The sequence below is a fragment of the Oncorhynchus keta genome, chromosome 11 (assembly GCF_023373465.1).
Source record: "Oncorhynchus keta strain PuntledgeMale-10-30-2019 chromosome 11, Oket_V2, whole genome shotgun sequence".
Lineage (NCBI taxonomy): Eukaryota > Metazoa > Chordata > Actinopteri > Salmoniformes > Salmonidae > Oncorhynchus > Oncorhynchus keta.
In genome coordinates this window covers 36,995,896-37,014,926 of record NC_068431.1, presented here as the reverse complement: position 1 = coordinate 37,014,926, position 19,031 = coordinate 36,995,896, and the positions used below count along the sequence as shown (strand labels likewise).

Below are 19,031 nucleotides of genomic sequence, written 5' to 3'. Positions count from 1 at the left end.
TTCTATAGTCATCAGTTTTGTGTTATGAGAACATTGCAGAACTTTCACAGAACCAATTTTGTTTTACTGCATAGACACTAAGACATAATCACTTAGGTCATACTGTATGATGTTAAAACATTTCATTTTGTAGTGATTTTGTTTTTTAGACAACTGAGATTGTTGTTTTGATGCTATAAGTAATATGTATTTGTCACAGGACCATGTGCCGTGGAGAGTACTCCATACTGATGAGATTGAGAGAACGTGAGTTTTCTTTCCAATTCAACCTAATATCTGTCATCTCTGATAACATTTCTGCTTGTCTTTTTCTCTTATGTTTGGCTTATCCTCCCGCTAACTGAAAACTCATAGGTACACTACATGGCCAAAAGTATGTGGACACCTGCTTGTCGAACATCTCATTCCAAAATCATGGGCATTAATATGAAGTTGGTCCCCCTTTTGCTGCTATAACAGCTTCCACTCTTCTGGGAAGGCTTTCCACTAGATGTTGGAACATTGCTGCGGGGACTTGCTTCCATTCAGCTACAAGAGCATTAGTGAGGTCGGGCACTGATGTTAAGCTCACAGTCGGCGTTCCAATTCATCCCAAAGGTGTTCGATGGGGTTGAAGTCTGTGCTGGCCAGTCAAGTTCTTCCACACCGATCTCAACAAAACCATTTCTATATGGACAGCATTATCATGCTGAAACAGGAAAGGGTCTTCCCCAAACCGTTGCCAAAAAGTTGGAAGCACAGAATTGTCTAGATCAGGGGTGGGCAACTCCAGTCCTCGAGGGCCTGATTGGTGTCACACCTTTTCTCTATCCCTAGCAAACACAGCTGATTAATCAAATTGCATTTTAACCTGAAGATCATGATTAGGTGATTATTGGAGTCACGTGTATTAGCTAGGGTAAAACTGTGACACCGAGGACTGGAATTGCCCACACCTGGTCTAGATGTTTCATTATTCGTCCTGCACCAAACTTTACAGTTGGCACTATGCATTCGGGCAGGTAGCGTTCTCCTGGCATCCGCCAAACCCAGATTCATCCATCGGACTGCCATATGGTGCATTGTGATTCATCACTCCAGAGAACGCGTTTCCACTCCTCCAGTCCAATGGCGATGAGCTTTACACCACTCAAGCCGACGCTCGGCATTGTGCATGATGATCTTAGGCTTGTTTGCGGCTGCTTGGCCATGGAAACCCATTTCATGAAGCTCCCGACGAACAGTTTTTGTGTTGACGTTGCTTCCAGAGGCAGTTTGGAACGCGGTAGTAAGTGTTGCAACCGAATGCAGACAATTTTTACGCACCACACGCTTCAGCACTCGGCAGTTCCGTTCTGTGACCTTGTGTGGCCTACCACTTCACGGCTGAGCCGTTGTTGCTCCTAGACATTTCCATTGCACAATAACAGCACTCACAGTTGACCGGGGCAGCTCTAGCAGGGCAGAAATTTGACGAACTGACTTGTTGAAAAGGGGTATTCTATGACGGTGCAACATTGAAAGGCACTGAGCTCTTCAGTATGGGCCATTTTACTGCCAAAGTTTATCTATGGAGATTGCATAGTTGTGTGCTTGATTTTTTTATACACCTGTCAGCAACAGATGTGGCTGAAATAGCGGATTCTACTAATTTTGAAGGGGTGACCACATTATTTTTGTGCATCTGCCTTTACTATCTATACTAACTATAGTATAGTTCTCCATTCTCCTCATACTTAATCAGTTCATCCTCTTTTCCGATAATGCCATGTGTCTTCTCATGTTTAAATTGTGCTCCCGTTTCCTTAGCGTTCATTTTTTCATTGGCTTCAGCTGTATGCCAGTGTGCCAACCAACCAGTGTGTCCCCCTCCCCCCAGTTGAGAACCAGTGGAGCAAGTACATCACCCTGTGTGGCCTGCGCACGCACTCCCAGATCTCCCAGTCCCTGGTCACAGAGCTCATCTACGTACACAGCAAGACCCTCATAGCTGATGACCGTCGCTACATCATCGGTGAGTCACCATCATCACAGCCATACTTGAGACAGATTCAGAGATGAGATGACACATAATTGTGTCTGGAATGGCACCTTATTCCTTATATAATGAAGTCATTTTGCTCTTGACAAAATGAGTGTACTAAATAGGGGTTAGGGTGCCATTTCCAATGCTGGCTGTGACTCATTGCTGGGATCAATCACAGGCTGCTAATTACTGCCTCTGCATAATAATCACAAGATGAAAAAACATGCTGCTATATATACATCCATCCTGGACTTAAGGGGAGGGTGAGGGAGGGGAACTTAAAAGGCACCACCCTCATTAAAGATTAATGCGATCTTTAATGATATCATTATACAATATGTTATGGTTTGTAGTAGGATGTTTATACACATACACTCCACACTGTGTAATGTCCCTCCCTTTTGTTCGCCACCCACTGAAACTCTTCATCTGGCATCCCACTGCTAAGCTAAGCTTCCCCTAAAGTAAATTGAATTAAATTGCCAAAATGATATAGCCTATTTAGCCTACTCCTATCTATACAGAAATAAATAGAATCATTCAAAAAAGGCTAGTACACCAGTAAGGATGATTTTGGAGGATCGGAGAATCATGAGCTTCTTAAAAATAAAAAGCTGTTGTTGTTTTAAATCGCATAGCCTGTCGGAAGGGCCTCTAATTTGGGCAGCGCATTTGGCAAATACCAAATAGATGATTATTGAATTGCGAATGTCAGTGAACGAGAAGCCCAGCCAGGCATATCGCAATATTTCAAATTACAATTGTGGGAAAACATAGTTTGGAAAACAAATGGCTATTCCTGTAAAGAGAAGACAATGAAAATACTCTCAATCTGTCTTTTAGTTATACAAATTCACAACTTAATTGAGCGAACATTAGCCTATCTTATTGCCAGCAGCGTAGCATCGGCCATATCCCCAGTGAGTGTGCATATTCACTGTCTTTATTATTGGGTTAGTGGCACTTTGTTTTTGGACAGTATTTGGTCTCTCCTTTTTGTTGGCCTATTAGAATGTTGCAGACAACATCATTTTTATTGATCTATTTGTCAGTTAGCAGATTATTGTATTTTAAAAGATTATACTTATGTCTCCAGTCAAATAAAGTACAGTAGAATTGCATGAAATGTGTTTATAAAAGGCCACATTTCTTCTGTGAAAAGAAATGGTAAGAAATATATATATTATAAACTGGGTGGTTTGAGCCCTGAATGCTGATTTGGCTGACAGCCGTGGTATATCAGACCGTATAAAACGGGTATGACAAAACATTTTCTTTTTACTGCTCTAATTACGTTGGTAACCAGTGTATAATAGCAATAAGGAATCTTGGGCGTTATAGGGCCAATATACCACGGCTAAGGTCTGTACCCAGGCACTCGGTTTTGCGTTGTGCCTAAGAACAGGCCTTAAACGTGGTATATTGGCAATATACTACACCTCCTCGGGCCTTATTACTTAAATATACCCTCGTCTAGGCCTATTCCCCACACGCTGCTTTGAACAGTCTTTTTGCGAACAGTGTTTGAGTTATATTATTTGGCTAAATTATGACTATCCAATCTGCTCATCACATTAGGAATAGTAGGCCATCTTACATAAGTCTGCAAATGTGATGATGCATGGAATGCTTTATTATAAAGGTGCATTTTTATGGTGAAAATTAGCTTCCCCAAACTTGAGACTCGTAGCGCATATGCACTGGAACAACCACGTCATTTCAACGTGGACAATGCGATTTCAACCTTTTATCAACCCACTCAAAAAGACAACCAGAAGTATGTTTAATTCCCAATGTACCTTTGTCACTATATGCTTTCAACCATCTAAAAGCACTACCAAATCCAATGGAAAAACAATGTTAGATTTTTGGTTTAGTTGTCATATAAATGTGTTATCACTGCACTTTCAACCATTTAAAAGCACAACAAAGTTCAAATTGGAAATCAGTGTCATATATTTTGTATTTATACAATAACTTTATGTATTATCACTCTGCTTCATCTAATAGCACCACCAAATGACCTGGATTGCAGTTGAAGTTACATTAAAAGTACATAGTGGATGTGATCAGTGCTGTTTGAGATTCTGTGCAGATTATAGCAATTGTTTCTGGAAGCTGTGCTGAATAATTTTCCCCCCATGTGAGCCAGTCCCCCAGCCATTTGAATTTCAGCCAATGAGCTTCCTTCAGCCCCTCACCATTTCCCCATATGTGACAGCAAAGTGCTATTTAACTACTGGCTAAAAGTATACAAAAGTACCGGGGCATCTCTTTAAAGAATAGGACTAGATAAAATAAAATAAAATGCACAAACGTTTTGAGTCGATTGCTATCCTTTAACATTTGCTCTGTTAAACCTACCCTTTGGAATTAGTTTAATTACAACAGTGAAGTTACATTTACATTTAGTTATTAAGAGACTTCTCTCACCTTATGACATCCAGTCATTCTAGTGCAATGAGAAGCACATTGGTAGTAGTCTGTGACAAATTGGGGAGCCAAAGTTACAGAAGGGCTGGGCTTTGTTAAAAGTGCCCTTGTTTGGGTGTAGGGCCTGGATGGAAGACCAAGCACCATGGTCGCAGATAGCTATAGATAATCAACTTTCCAGTAGGAGTTATAGTAAGAGATCTCTCAATAATCATTCTTGCAATAGCACATTGGTAGTAGTCTGTGACAAATCAAAGTTAAGAAGGGCTGGGCTTTGTTAAAATCCTGGATGGAAGACCAAACGGATAGCTATAGATAATCAACTTTCCAGTAGGAGGTGCTGCGCAGCCTATAGTTTTCTTCTGATAGTGGATATAATGTTGAAGATCTGACGTTGTTTCAAAGGTACAAACTAAACATATTTCATACAAGGTTTGTCTATGTTGAAAATGGGTTACCATGATAACATAATCCTGTGGTTGAAATTTCACCCTCAAAACAAGTTTACTTTGATTACTTTTTTCAAATCTAATGTATTTTCCAAGTAGATTTCATGTCACAATAGAGAGAGTAAATTACATTAAAACAAAGTTTATTCAACCACGTTGTGCCAAGTGGGATGTTCCATACTATGATATGATTACAATTACACTGGGACTGGGTAGGGTAATTATGGTGCTCCTCTCAGCTAGATAAGAGTCCTTGACACAGGAAAAGGGTTTTGTAAACAGTGTTTTTTGTTAACCTTCTATCTTCCCCAACTTGGTATTAAGAAAGTTTGCTGCTATCAACTCACATGCTTACAATAAAGTAAGTCGCTGCAGAATCTATGGCCAACATCACTGATATAAGTACTGTTACTACACTCTCCGGTTTGCTCTCTCTTTCTGGGTCTCTCTCTTTCCTCTCCGATTTCTATTCCCTACACTCTCTGTGCTCCCTCCATCCAGGCTCGGCCAACATCAATGACCGCAGTATGCTGGGCAGCCGGGACAGTGAGCTGGCTTTGCTGGTGGAGGATGAGGAGAGGGTCCCCTCCGTAATGGGAGGAGAGGAGTACCAGGCCGGACCCCTCACTTTAGCACTGCGCAAAGAGTGTTTCAGGTCAGGACTATGGAAAATATGACAGTAGGGTCGATACTCTTCTGCACTCTCTGGGATTTTACATTAAATTAGTTCACTGATAGAGGTTCACTGAGTTTGAGGGGTATATACATGATATAGCTGGGGTGAACCTGGATGTGTTTGGACTTGAAAGGGTTATCCCTTCTGCAGAAGTCAATCACTTCTCAGGAGATGAACAACTCCCACAGTCATTCTTATGTTAGTGAGGGAGGGGGTAACCAAGGTCCCTACACTGACATACTAATAACGCTGACTCCACTACTAGTAGATGGATCTATTGATTAGTAATTGTTGGCATTTGTGATGCCCTAAAACTGTCCCTTGGAGTCCTAGACAGAGTATGGATACACTTCACAGAGCTTGCCTGAAGCCTATTATGCCAGCAGAGCTATTAGTTTTGGCTCGAATCAGCAGCTACCAAGTATATCCTCTAGTTTCCAAGGGAACCATCTCAGATGACAATCGTGCGCAAGCGTGGTCTTCATTCTCTGTATGAAGGAATTCTGTTTTATTTTTTTAAATATGAATTTGTGCACCAACCTTCACTCAGCTACTGTATTACAAACTGTCACTCTATCAACAGTTTGAATGTGCAGTTAACGTAGCTGCTTGGCAGTAACTGACTCTGTGCATGTGCTTCCCAGGGTGCTTTTAGGAGCTGATTCTGACCCCAAGATCGATATTGATGACCCAATCAGCGACCGTTTTTTCTTGTTGGGATGGAACGCGGCGGCAAAACTGAATGCTAAGATTTATGGCAAGGTATACATGTAAATTAATACGACTAAAAGCTATGTTTGGATCTCTTTTTCATGTGCATCGTTATTAGTCTCTCTTTCCCTTTAACCTCCCTCCCTGTCCTCTGCTGCTCACCTTTCCCCTTGACTGTTACTTTCCTTCCCTTTACCTGGAACAGGTCTTCCGCTGCCTCCCCTGCAACTCTGTCCACAGCATGAGGGAGCTGAAGGAGCATTCAGGCCTGGAGCGCCTGTGTGACACAGACCCTCAGCAGGCTAAAGAGGAGCTGGAGGCCATCAGGGGGCTACTGGTCCACTTCCCCCTCAACTTCCTGTCAGAGGAGAGTCTGCTCCCCCCACTGGGCAGCAAAGAGGGCATGGCTCCTACGGGACTCTGGACATAAGAGTACCAGGCTACCAGCCACAAGAGCCAGGATGACACTGAAATATCCCAGTAAAGAAGGGGAGCGCTTTATAGATTTTATCATCTTTGCCAGATACCACTCCTTTATTAATAAAAAGATTGGAACAAAATGTATTCTAAACTGACCTAGCTCAAAAACACTAACTGATGTATCTTCGAAGAATGCAATTAGATGCAAGATATTTACATACTGTAGCTGTTGATACAGAGTGGATTTTAACTCTGTTAAAACGGTCAAACATTTCAAAACAAACCAGATGATAATGTATCCCAGGGTTCCCCAATTGGCGGCTCACAGGTCATTTTATTTGGCCCCCCATGTTTTCTGAGCAAATAAATAAATAAAAAATATATTTTTTGGGGGACACAAAAGACTGTAAAAACACCAGCAAATCAGCTCAGTGATTTTAATTTTGGAATCTGTTCCAAGGTATTCCCACGCATAATGGAGAGATATCCACAGTGTATAAAACATTAGGAACGCCTGCTCTTTCCATGACAGACTGACCAGGTGAAAGGCAGATTTAAAGGAGGATTTTTTAGCCTTGAGACAATTGAGACATAGATTGTGTGTACCATTCAGAGGAGGAATGGGCAACTGCCTTTGAACGGGGTATGATAGGGGCCAGGTGCACCGGTTTGAGTGTGTCAAGAACAGCAAAGCTGCTGGTTTTTTGATGTTCAACAGTTTCCTGTGTGTATCAATAATGGCGTCCAGCCAACTTGACACAACTGGGAAGCATTGGAGTCAACATGGGCCAGCATCCCTGTGGAACACTTTCGACACCTTGTAGAGTCCATGCCCCGATGAATTGAGGCTTTTCTGAGGGGCAAAAGGGGGTGCAACTCAATATTGGGAATGTGTTCCTAATGTTTTGTGCACTCAGTGAATGTGATTGTATACAAATGTAGGCAAGGTTTAAATTGATTATGTTTTTGTCTAATGTTATATCTGTTTGGGCATCTTGTGGTCAATTTGCTGTCTACAAATGATTTTGAATTATGTTCCGGCCCCCTGATCATCCACTCAAGAAAAGAACGGCCCGTGGCTGAATTTAGTTTATCCCTGATGTATACTAACGCATTTTAAGCCTTTCCTGTGCTCCAAGTGACTTTGAGACATGGCTATTTGAAGGATTACCACTGTTTTAATGTCACATGTACATTTTTATAAGGCTGAATCATTGCCACACTCAACTAACCAAATGTGTTTGTTAATATAATACTGAACCTGAGTATTTCTTTTTTTAAAGGTCTTAGGTACGAGTCTGCCAATACATAACATAACAGGAACAGAATGCCACTGTATGAGGCAGGAGGAGGAATGGAGATCAGAAGTCAAGAGTCTCAGATGATTTAGGAACATTGCGTACATTTATTGTTGCAAGGTTGTGGGTGGATAGCTCCTCTCTCTCTCTCTCTCAGCCTCTCTCTCCCCCTGCCTCTTTCTCTCTCTGCCTCTCGCTTCCACTCTCCATGCAGTGCCAGCAAATTTGTCAGAACATTTGTGGTTGTTATGGTGACGGTTATAAAGAGCTGACTAGATTGTGGCCGAAAGAGGAAAGGACAGATGAGCGATAGTCTGAATCAGACAGAGGTATATGACAAAATGGAAGACAAGGTGGCCTAGCAAATTCTGTAAAAGGAGGGTCATTGGATTTGCAAGATAGGCAATGACAAAAGAGGAAGACCAAGGACCATGAGGGGCATGGGGCGAATAGAGGGGAATGAGAGAAATATATTCAGGGGGTGCTCCTGGCGTGCTTTAATTGTTGAGTCTTTTTGTCGTCACCATGGCAACCAAGTGAATTAGGGTAGTGGGTTCGATTCCCGGGACCACCCATACGTAGAATGTATGCACACATGACTGTAAGTCGCTTTGGATAAAAGCGTCTGCTAAATGGCATATATTATTATTATTATTATTACCCTGTTGTCAGTGGTCCAGAACATTCCACTATATTTTGAAAAAGGGGAGCAAAGAAAAAAAATGTTTTTGTAAAGCACAGTTTCTAATCTTGGATGGAATGAGTCATTTTTTGACAGTTTTAATCAAGGAAAAGGTGACTAACTGAAATAGTAACATTTATTTAGTGATACTGCTTATACCACCACCACTACTACAGGTGCGTTTAGCAACTCGGATGTGTTTACATACACTAGCGTTGTTTTCAATTGCATTGGGTTGCACAAAAACAGTTGGTGGTAAGCCAGAAGTTAAATACAATTCCATTTCAACTTACTGTGGATATGTGTAGGATAGTTGGTAATTATTACAGGGGGAAATTGAGACAAAATATCTAAAGTGTTGTATTATTAAACAGACTTTCCATATGTGGGTCTGTTGTAGACCCACTTCCTCTCTGCTTACCTCATGTCAAAAGAAAAGTCCACCACAAATTATTCATTTTTTGTCCACATATGGAGCATGTGCAGGACTTTTTAATTTTGACATGAGGTAAGCAGAGAGGAAGTGGGTCTACAACAGACCCACATTTGGAAAGTCTGTTTAATAATACAACACTTTAGATATTTTGTCTCAAATCCCCCCTCTCATAATGACCAACTGTCGTGCCCACTGGCACAGTAAGTTGAACTGGAATTGTATTTAACTTCTGAATTCCCACATACTGTTTCTGTTAATTATATTCACCATACTACTTTATGTTGAAAGAAGGGGAGTTGTAGCTCTTTAACATTTGAATAACATTTATATGACTTTTAGTATTTTCTACTTATTTATGTACACCTAACTTTCACTGTATTTTAACATTTTAATGTGCATTAAATGTATGTATGCTTGCAACCTGGACTCAGGGGTAGACGTAACATAGTAATCGAAAATCTGGGATGCTCAAATTAGTATATTTTACATTTGGTATGGAATGCATTAATTTGTGGATGTCCATTTCATATGTTACGAATTCCAAGTTGTTGTGGCTAATGTTAGCTAAGTGGCACTCACCCTCCTTTCATATTTGCTTTATTAAGTTACATGTCTTATGTAACCATATTAAACATAACATATCCCATAGGGCTGCGCACAATTGGTCCCAGCATCGTCCGGGTTTGGCCGCAATTGTAAATAAGAATTTGTTCTTAACTGATTTGCCTAGTAAAATAAATGTTAAATTAAATTTAGAAAAATATACCAGTGCAACGAGTGTCCCGGATTTTCGTTTACTTTGTTACGTCTAGACTACGAGACCAGCCTGATCACTTAATTATTAGAATAACTAGGGTATAGTCGATAGGCTTTTATTTTTCAAAATTGTCATCTGTACGAATGTAGCTATCTTTTAACATTTAATAAATATTTTTACAAGTTGTAATGTGAACAGTATTAGTTAATTTGCCTCTGGTTTTTGAGTCATGTCAATCCATGTGTGATTGTCCCAGTCAGACAGGTAGGCTAGCCTACAGGCCAAGGCAGCTTCAGTAGTATGTATGTTTACTGATCATCTCTCAGGTAATTTGTCCCCGATGCAGTACCGTAGCACTCTTCGGGGTAGGGAGTGGGAAGAGAGAGAAAAAAAAGAGTAGAGAGGAAGGGTGTTGTGTGTGTGTATAGATGCACACTTGCTGTAAAGGGACGTCATAGCCGATCACACAGACGAACAGGGCTAACGTTACCAAAACATGGCGATGAAATAGTTTATGGACTATATGTCGGGGAATTACTTGGATGTTATCAACTATACTCTTAACTAAAGTATATATTTAGAAGTACGTAACCAGCTCAAATTCGTACAATTGGATCCGTACAGAAACTGCATTTTTCACCGTCGGTACAGGCAGTGTAAGGCGCGATCTGTGTCAACGCGAAAGGAGTGAAAGTTTGTGTTCAGATATCGAATGTCGGACATTCGACGTAGCTAGCTGGCTACATATGATCTACTGACCGCGCCATTTGCTTGCAACGTCATTTGTGGAACATTAAATCTCTGCAGGACGCGAATTACGGCCAGCAAGAATGCAAGCTTATTCAAAATAAATGTTATTTTTGATTTGTGCGTGGGTAGCTAGCTAGATAACGTTAACAGCTCTGCTGCAGACCACCTTCGTATTATTGCGCTGTTATTATTTAGCCAACAGCTAGCTACCTAGCCAGGTAACTTAGCTAGCTACTTATTCTAACTTTTGTTTAATCTCACAAACATAATTGTATTGTGTAGTTAAACATTCAAAGTATATGTAGATGACCACCTCGTTCGAATTGTCATGCAACATATACGTATTAATATTGCCAAAATGAACGCATAGAGTGCAGCACAATATTGGGTCTCTAACGCAATGGGACTAGCTTGCTAGCTAACTGCATTTCGCCTTGCCGATTTTGCGTCTGGTTGTTTATGTTAGCAAGTCAAGTCTCATAAGGTACCCCCATATCTGTCTGCACGGGACCTGACAGTGCAGGACACCGCTTAATTAAACATTGGGCCACCTGGATTTTCTACCCGCTGCTACTTTTTAAAACTAATTTACTACTTTTGCCAGTATGTCCGAAAACGCCCCCACACGAAGCTTGGATGACATCGACCTCGCAGCTTTGAGGGTAAGTACGGCGCGTGCCAGAGCTTCATTGATGATTGTCATTTTTGGAAACTTACACGAGTACTTTTCAGTTTTGATGAGCTTCCATCTAGCAAACGTTCTATTTAGGTTAAATGGCCAGTTGTGGGTAAAACATGTGTTTTAGCTTTGACTGACGATAATCTTATTAGCAAGCAAGCACTATTAGTATTTGCTGAGGGAGAGGCTGTACTGACACGCCTAGCGCCTAAACTGATGACGTTTGTCGCGCAGCAAGAGTTGAGTGGAGACGTACGGGTTCGGTCAGTCGTCTAAAACTGTCCACGCCAAACTTGGTGCAAAACCACGCCCACGAGAAATATAGCAACATTTAAAACCGCGCTGATTGGTCAGAGTTCGGTTGTTCACTGTGACGAGGTAAAGGCGCGCGAGAGACGGAGGAAGTAGAGACAGAATCCCCACCAAAACATTTCCAGCCTTACCTTGCTTTTCCCGAATTTGTGTAGGAAGTTGCATTGAACTATGTAGATTTTTTTTTGTGTGAGTGATTGCAGCCAGTCTTGGATAGTTGCGTTGTTTTTGGAGGTAGGTAAACTGTGCAGAGTTGTATTACATTTTTGTTATTTGAATGCTCTGCAGACAAGTGTTATCAATCAATCAAATGTATTTATAAAGCCCTTTTTACATCAGCCAATGTCACAAAGTGCTATACGGAAACCCAGCCTAAAACCGCAAGCAAATGCAGATGTAGAATCACATGTGTAGGACTTACTCCGTAGAATGCAGGAACCTATGAAGAAACCTAGAGAGGAACCAGGCTCTAAGGGGTGGCCAGTCCTCTTCTGGCTGTGCCGGGTGGAGATTATAACAGTACATGAAACTATCATTTTGAAAACAAAACATGAATTCTTTCAGTGAAATACGAGACCGTTACGTATTTTATCTAACAGGTGGCAACCCTAAGTCTAAATATTGCTATTATATTGCACAACCTTCAATGTTATGTCATAATTATGTAAAATTTGGGCCAATGAATTACGTTCTTTGTTAGTGTAACAGTATAACTTTAGACTGTCCCTTCGCCCATACCCGGGCGCGAACCAGGGACCCTCTGCACACATCAACAACAGTCACCAACGAAGCATCGTTACCCATCGCTCCACAAAAGCTGCGGCCCTTGCAGAGCAAGGGGAACTACTACTTCAAGGTCTCAGAGCAAGTGACGTCACCGATTGAAACGCTGTTTAGCGCGCACCGCTAACTAAGCTAGCCGTTTCACATCCGTTACATTAGGAAGAAATGGTCTTCACACAGTTCTCAATGAGCCAGGCGGTCCAAACTGCTGCATATATACCCTGACGCGAATGCGCTTTTGTTAAATCATCACCCGTTTGGCAAAGTAGGCTGCAATGCAGAACAAGATAGTTAATCTAGTAATATCATCAACCATGTGTAGTTAACTAGTGATTATGTTAAGATTGATTGTTTTTCATAAGATAAGTTTAATGCTAGCTAGCAACTTGGCTTGGCAACTTGGCTCCTTGCTGTACTCACGGAACAGATGTTCAGCCTGCCACGCAGTCTCCTCGTGGATTGCAATATAATCGACGTCCAATAATGCAGATTACCGATTGTTATGAAAACTTGAAATCGTCTCTAATTAATCGACCGTGCCGATTATTCGGTCGACCTCTACTCTCAACTGTTCTGAAACACATCAGTGCGCTGTTGAATTGGCGCCTTTTCCTAGAGCATGTTGCTTTGTGTATAATAACAAAGTTAACCAGTATATTGGTGTTGAGAACGATGCAGGGGAGGCAGCAGCAGAATGAGATGAGAACACAGCCCGTGCCTTATTTTCTAAGAAATGTGAGGAGAGAGGAAACCCAAACTTAATTAGGTCTATAATCCATAGCCTAACTGTTAAATGTGCCTGTTTATAAATCATCAATATATCTACAGAAATAAGACAACCTGCTTCTGTTGCCTGTTTGAGTATTTGTTTAATAGCCTACTGATTCCGTGAACACCAACCCTCACGCAATGACATATCAAGTAAACAAATTTTGATTAGCTGTGATAAAGGCTTTACACTTCTTTTTTTCATTAGAACAGACTCTGGTAATATTTATAATTTATTTAGTGTTTACACTTCCAAATTGTCAATTATTATAATAATAACACTCATTTTTCTTGATCTCATTATTATAATAATAATTGTCATTATCATTAGTAGGCTTAGTATAGAAGCCTTGTATAACCGCATTGAGCTGTAGGCCTAAGAGCACATCCTGTTTAGTCTTAATACCGTAACTTACTTAGGCCTTTATTTCAATACTTCTATAGGCTACTGTATCAATCAATCATTCATTCATTAATGTCATCACACAGCATTATGAGTCTTTCATGATTTGAAATGCAATCAAGCGTTTGTTTTAAAATAAAGCAAGCCTAGAATAATGAGCTTAAACAAGAATAAACCGTTCCATTTAGAAAATTGCATTCACGAATGAATGCTACTGTTTTAAGTCTGCTGTAATAAAGGCTTAACAAAAAAAATGTTACAACAGACTCTCTAGTATGCTTATACTTTATTTAGTGTTTACATTGTTCAAAACGATCAGAGAAATTATATTGTAATCTATACAGCACCTGTTTGACACACACAACATGCACACAGTGCTTGCTCCTTACCTTCTTTTTCTTGATCTCTAGTATTTTCCACAACTAGTCACATTTATTCCACACATCTGACTTTCCCTTTACCTCCTAAGCAACCTGTAAATATTCCCCTTTTTTTAGTTTATTTGTCATGTCCTCTGCATCCATTTGACTGTCACATTCAGAGTTTGTTATAACAAATTTATTGATGTAGGGCGATTTCGGGAGCCATCAGCCACTAAATAATATAATAATACCCGTAGGAAAGGTTTTCATCTTTAGCACACAATCTGTTGGTACTATACGATTAGAATGGTTCAAAATATATGTAAAATAGCACAATTTTAAAAATAAATGGCCCATGGAAACCAACTGAGGGTGGTCTATGGTGATAGGTGGGATGGGCTGAGAATGGCTAAGGGGTGGGGTTAAAGAGTTTATGTTTGGTAATTTATTATTATGTGATTGCTTTATATAAAAGTACCATGTACAGTACCAGTTAAAAGTTTAGACACACTTGCTCATTCAAGGGGTTTTCTTTATTTTTACTTTTTTTTTGCATTGTAGATTTAATAGTGACAATATCAAAACCATGAACTAACACACATGGAATCATGTAGTAAACAAAAAAGTGTTAAGAAAATGTAAATATATTCAGATTCTTCAAAGTAGCCACCCTTTGCCTTTGACAGCTTGGCATTCTTTGACAGCTTGACCACTTATTGGCTGCTTTTCCTTCATTCTGCGGTCCAACTCATCCCAAGCCATCTCATTTGGGTTGAGGTCGGGTGATTGTGGAAGCCAGGTCATCTGATGCAGCACTCCATCAATCTCCTTCTTGGTCAAATAGCCCTTACACAGCCTGGAGGTGTGTTGGGTTATTGTCCTGTTGAAAAACAAATGATGGTCCCACTAAGTGCAAACCAGATGGGATGGCGTATCGCTGCAGAGTGCTGTGGTAGCCATGCTGGTTAAGTGTGGCTTGAATTCTAAATAAGTAACCGACAGTGTCACCAGCAATGCACCTTGAGTGGAACAGCGGTCTAAGGCACTGCACCTCGGTGCGAGAGGCGTCACTACAGACCCTGGTTCGATTCCAGGCTGTATCAAAACCAGCCGTAATTGGGAGTCCCATAGGGCGGCTCACAATTGGCCCAGCATCGTCCGGCTTAGGGTTTGGCTGGGGTAGGCCGTTATGTAAATAAGAATCTGTTCTTAATTGACTTTCCAAGTAAAATAAAGGTTAAATAAAACCATCACACCTCCTACTCCATGCTTCACGATCGGAACCACACATGCAGAGATAATCCGTTCACCTGCTCTGCATCTCACAAAGACATGGCCGTGAGAACCAAAAATCTCAAATTTGGCGTCATCAGACCAAAGGACATATTTCCACTGGTCTAATGTTAGTTGCTCATGTTTCTTGGCCCAAGCAAGTCTCTTCTTCTTATTGGTGTTCTTTAGTAGTGGTTTCTTTGCAGCAATTTGACCATGAAGGCCTGATTCACGCAGTCTCCTCTGAACAGTTGATGTTGAGATGTATCTGTTACTTGAACTCTGAAGCATTTCTGCTGCATTCTGAGGTGCAGTTAACTCTAATGAACGTATCCTCTGCAGCAGAGCTAACCCTGGGTCTTCCTTTTCTGTGGTAGTGCTCATGAGAGCCAGTTTCATCATAGCGCTTGATGGTTTTTCGACTCCACTTGAAGAAACTTTCAAAGTTCTTGAAAGTTTCCTGATTAACTGACTTTCATCTCATGAAGTAATGACGAACTGTTGTTTCTGCTTATTTGAGCTGCTCTTGCCATAATATGGACTTAGTCCTATTTGGTAAAATACCATCTTCTGTATACCACCCCTACCTTGTCACAACACAACTGATTGGCTCAAACTTATTAAGAAGGAAAGAAATTCCACATTAAACTTTTAACAAGGCACACCTGTTAATTGAAATGCATTCCAGGTGAATACCTCATGAAGCTGGTTGAGAGAATGCCAAGAGTGTACAAAGCTGCCATCAAGGCAAAGGGTGGCTACTTTAAAGAATCTCAAATGTATTTCGATTTGTTTAACACTTTTTTTGCTTACTGCATGATTCCATACGTGTTATTTCATAGTTTTGATGTCGTCACTATTATTCTACAATGTAGAAAATAGTCAAAACAAAAACCCTTGAATGAGTAGGGGTGTCCAAACTTTTGACTGGTACTGGACATACATGGGCAATATTGATGGAACTTATTTGGCTGATATTGTGCTTTTCAATCAAATTCTGGCTACGGGTGGGATAATGTGGATTTGATTGGATAGAGTTTGAGCTGTCTGATAATTGAGATTTGTTTGACAGTATTTGGTGAAACGGGTGAAAAATACATGCACTTTCAGAATTGTTTGGCGACCTGCTTTTAGCTTACGATCAACCTGTTGGAGACCCCTGATCTAGCTTCTTCCATCTCCTTACTGCGGCAAGCAGGAGCGGAGTATACGCTGCCCCGTGTTGTTGGCTTGCAGCGCAAAATCTCCCCCATTGAGCAGGGTAGACTGGAACACGGTGACATCCAGATGGTTACCTACCAATAATATTACAAATGATTTATTGTGTAGGCTGCAATCCTACTCTAAATAAAACAAAGTGGGGTGGAACAAGTTGGACATGGTGACTAGGGCTGTTACGGTGACTTTATTATTATTATTGCGTGTCATGAAGGCAGTCAAATTCCGCGTGACTGTTTAGTCACGGTAATTAGGCTTCTCCAAGCTCTGATGCTGCTGATGGTCATTAGTAGCCTACCAAACGTGCTAACTGCTTGGTACTCAGCAAACCATGGTCTCTCTAACCTCTCTGACATCAATGCAAATGTAATCGAAAATCTAACCAAACACTTAATGAGAGCCCATGAGCTCATGTTGTGCAACATTTCAATAGGCTTTGCAATTGCTTGAGGCCTATTATATTTATTTCTCAACTTCCCTAATATTAAGCACATTGCTTATCTTTACAACAGCAGTATAGCCTACTTGACTGGCATGAAAATGAACCACAGGAAAAGTGTCCTCCATTCGCTATTGTAGTGCATAGATGTATTTTTTCCTCTGCCCCTGTTTTCGAGACAGGTGCATGATTAATGGTCCATTCTAAATCAAAACAAATTTCACACATTATTTAGTATATGTAAATACACGATTAAATCAAGAATAGTCTGATGGGTAACAATATTAGGCTATCACTTGTGAATTATACATAATCACTTGTGAATGGTGCCCCGCATAAGGCAAGAAACAATGCCTTTTTTGTGCAACTTTTTTAAATCATAGTCATGCACCTCATGTAGCCTCGTCCATACGCCTATATGTTTTGATAAGGTTTGTATCACAACTAAAGATGCCAAATAACTTCTTAATTTTAAGCACATTAAGCCACTTTACAACGGGTGTAGAGCCTAACTGGCATACATAAGTAGTGCGTGAGTTTCAAGTTTATAGAAGGTAATTTTCACCATAAAAATGCACCTTCATAAGCATAATCACATTTGCGGTCACTTCTGATAATGGTGTTTTCCCGCTAATGGAACATTTGTGCTTATAGCCTACTGCTGTGTGCAAATTGCTGCGCTTATAATGTGAAGAAATAAACTATTAGGTTATCAACATTGCATCAAACATTTTTGGGGATGCTAGTGGATGTATTCATTTGGGATCTATCGCATCCCACAACTGTCCCAGACTTTGTTTGGAATATTTCTTTGTTTGGAATACTTTTGTACTATGGGGATCTTAGTGCTTTTTCTGTTCGTTAGGCCGACTCATCTTGTTGGCTGAAAAAGTAAATGTGGACAGTTCTTCCAATATCTTCAATATGCACCTCGGAATTGGATAAGGACGTGCGCAGCTGCGTCGCCGATGTGTCTGTCTTCACTTGTAGCCTGTGAGAAAGACCTGATCACGTGATGAAGAGCCATGTGAGTGAGAGGTGCTTCGGAGCATGCAGCACCCAGAGAGGAGTGGGTGTTGTATGCTATAATTATTATATTTAGCCCAAGGGTACAACGGACACTAGCCGCAAAAGGCATGGATTTTTTTAGTGAGCATTACGGCCACACAAAGGGGATGCCGCCTGGAAATTCAAGGCATTATCAAGTGCTTGTCAAATTGGGAATGGGAGACTGATGAAGTGTGTACAGCCTGTGTAAAAAAAATATATATATATTTTTTGAAAAAATCAAAGCCGAGCTCATGCCTTTTCATGCAACTTTTTTCAAATCCTCATTAGTAGCATCATGCGGCCTTGCAATGTATTAAAAATCAAAACGATATAGCCCAACGTTTGTAGAACTGAAGTTAGATTGGTAATGTGAAATGAAGCATATAGGGTACCTATTTCTTTGTTAACCTCTCAACACAGAATAGCCGCACTCCCTCAAGTCATTTGGAGAAAATATCCTTTCTATTTTATTCAGCTTTGTTCAATTGTATTCTTCATACTATAAAATAATATATAACAATCCATGGAATTCTAAGCAAATCTTGTCTGCTTAGTGTAGCACACAGCCATATGGCATAGCTAGATCAGGACCTAGCTAGATCAGGACCTAACATAAGGACAACTCAGTGTGCTATTCTTTTCTTCTGAAATAGACTACATTTTCTTCATATCATGCTTCTTTATACCTGTCTAAAATAAATAAAGGCTTTATTGTGAAGGTGTAGGCTTTATTACATGGATTTATTATACTTTTTAAAACACTAAGATCCAACGGCTTTTACAATTAGAAGTTAAACATAAAGGATAAACAAATCCAGATTTTCAGTCGCTGACTTTCCAGGACCAGATACCTTTTAAGGTATCTGTAAAATGAGATGAATTTGTAATGTGGGCCATCATTTGAGGTTGGCCATTCTAATACCATGATCTGGTGTCAGTATATCATCAAACAAAGACTAAGGAGAATCTAACAGGGTGGAGTATAGTTTGATAAAGGGACATTTTAATATCTCTCACCAATACACTCTAGCAATTTCAGTACAACGAGTTACAGACCAGACCTCTCCAGGCAATGCTATTTAATTCTCCATTTTGAGAGAGGGCTCTAAGAGGGATGATTCACTTGAG

At 40.4% G+C, this 19,031-nt stretch overlaps 2 protein-coding genes across 11 annotated transcripts in view; both read left to right on the top strand.

Annotated features, from left to right (window-relative positions):
• Nucleotides 1–10,067, top strand: part of LOC118390166 (phospholipase D2-like) — a 39,111-nt gene extending 29,044 nt beyond the window's left edge. For all 5 annotated transcript variants that reach the window (XM_035780441.2, XM_035780444.2, XM_035780442.2 and 2 more), the window contains 5 exons: nt 200–246; nt 1,859–1,993; nt 5,389–5,542; nt 6,208–6,325; nt 6,480–10,067. In XM_035780441.2, the coding sequence (XP_035636334.1) occupies nt 200–246; nt 1,859–1,993; nt 5,389–5,542; nt 6,208–6,325; nt 6,480–6,704 (679 nt within the window). In that variant the 3' untranslated portion in view covers nt 6,705–10,067. The remainder of the gene's footprint in view (nt 1–199; nt 247–1,858; nt 1,994–5,388; nt 5,543–6,207; nt 6,326–6,479) is intronic.
• A 129-nt stretch (nt 10,068–10,196) lies between these two features.
• Nucleotides 10,197–19,031, top strand: part of LOC118390164 (misshapen-like kinase 1) — a 64,160-nt gene continuing 55,325 nt past the window's right edge. For 5 of the 6 annotated variants that reach the window (XM_052457058.1, XM_052457055.1, XM_052457056.1 and 2 more), the window contains exon 1: nt 10,197–11,279. In XM_052457058.1, coding sequence (XP_052313018.1) covers nt 11,223–11,279 — 57 coding nt within the window. In that variant the 5' untranslated portion in view covers nt 10,197–11,222. Of the gene's footprint in view, nt 11,280–11,676; nt 11,843–19,031 lie in introns of those variants that run through there. The other variant, XM_052457057.1, reaches the window with a different exon arrangement.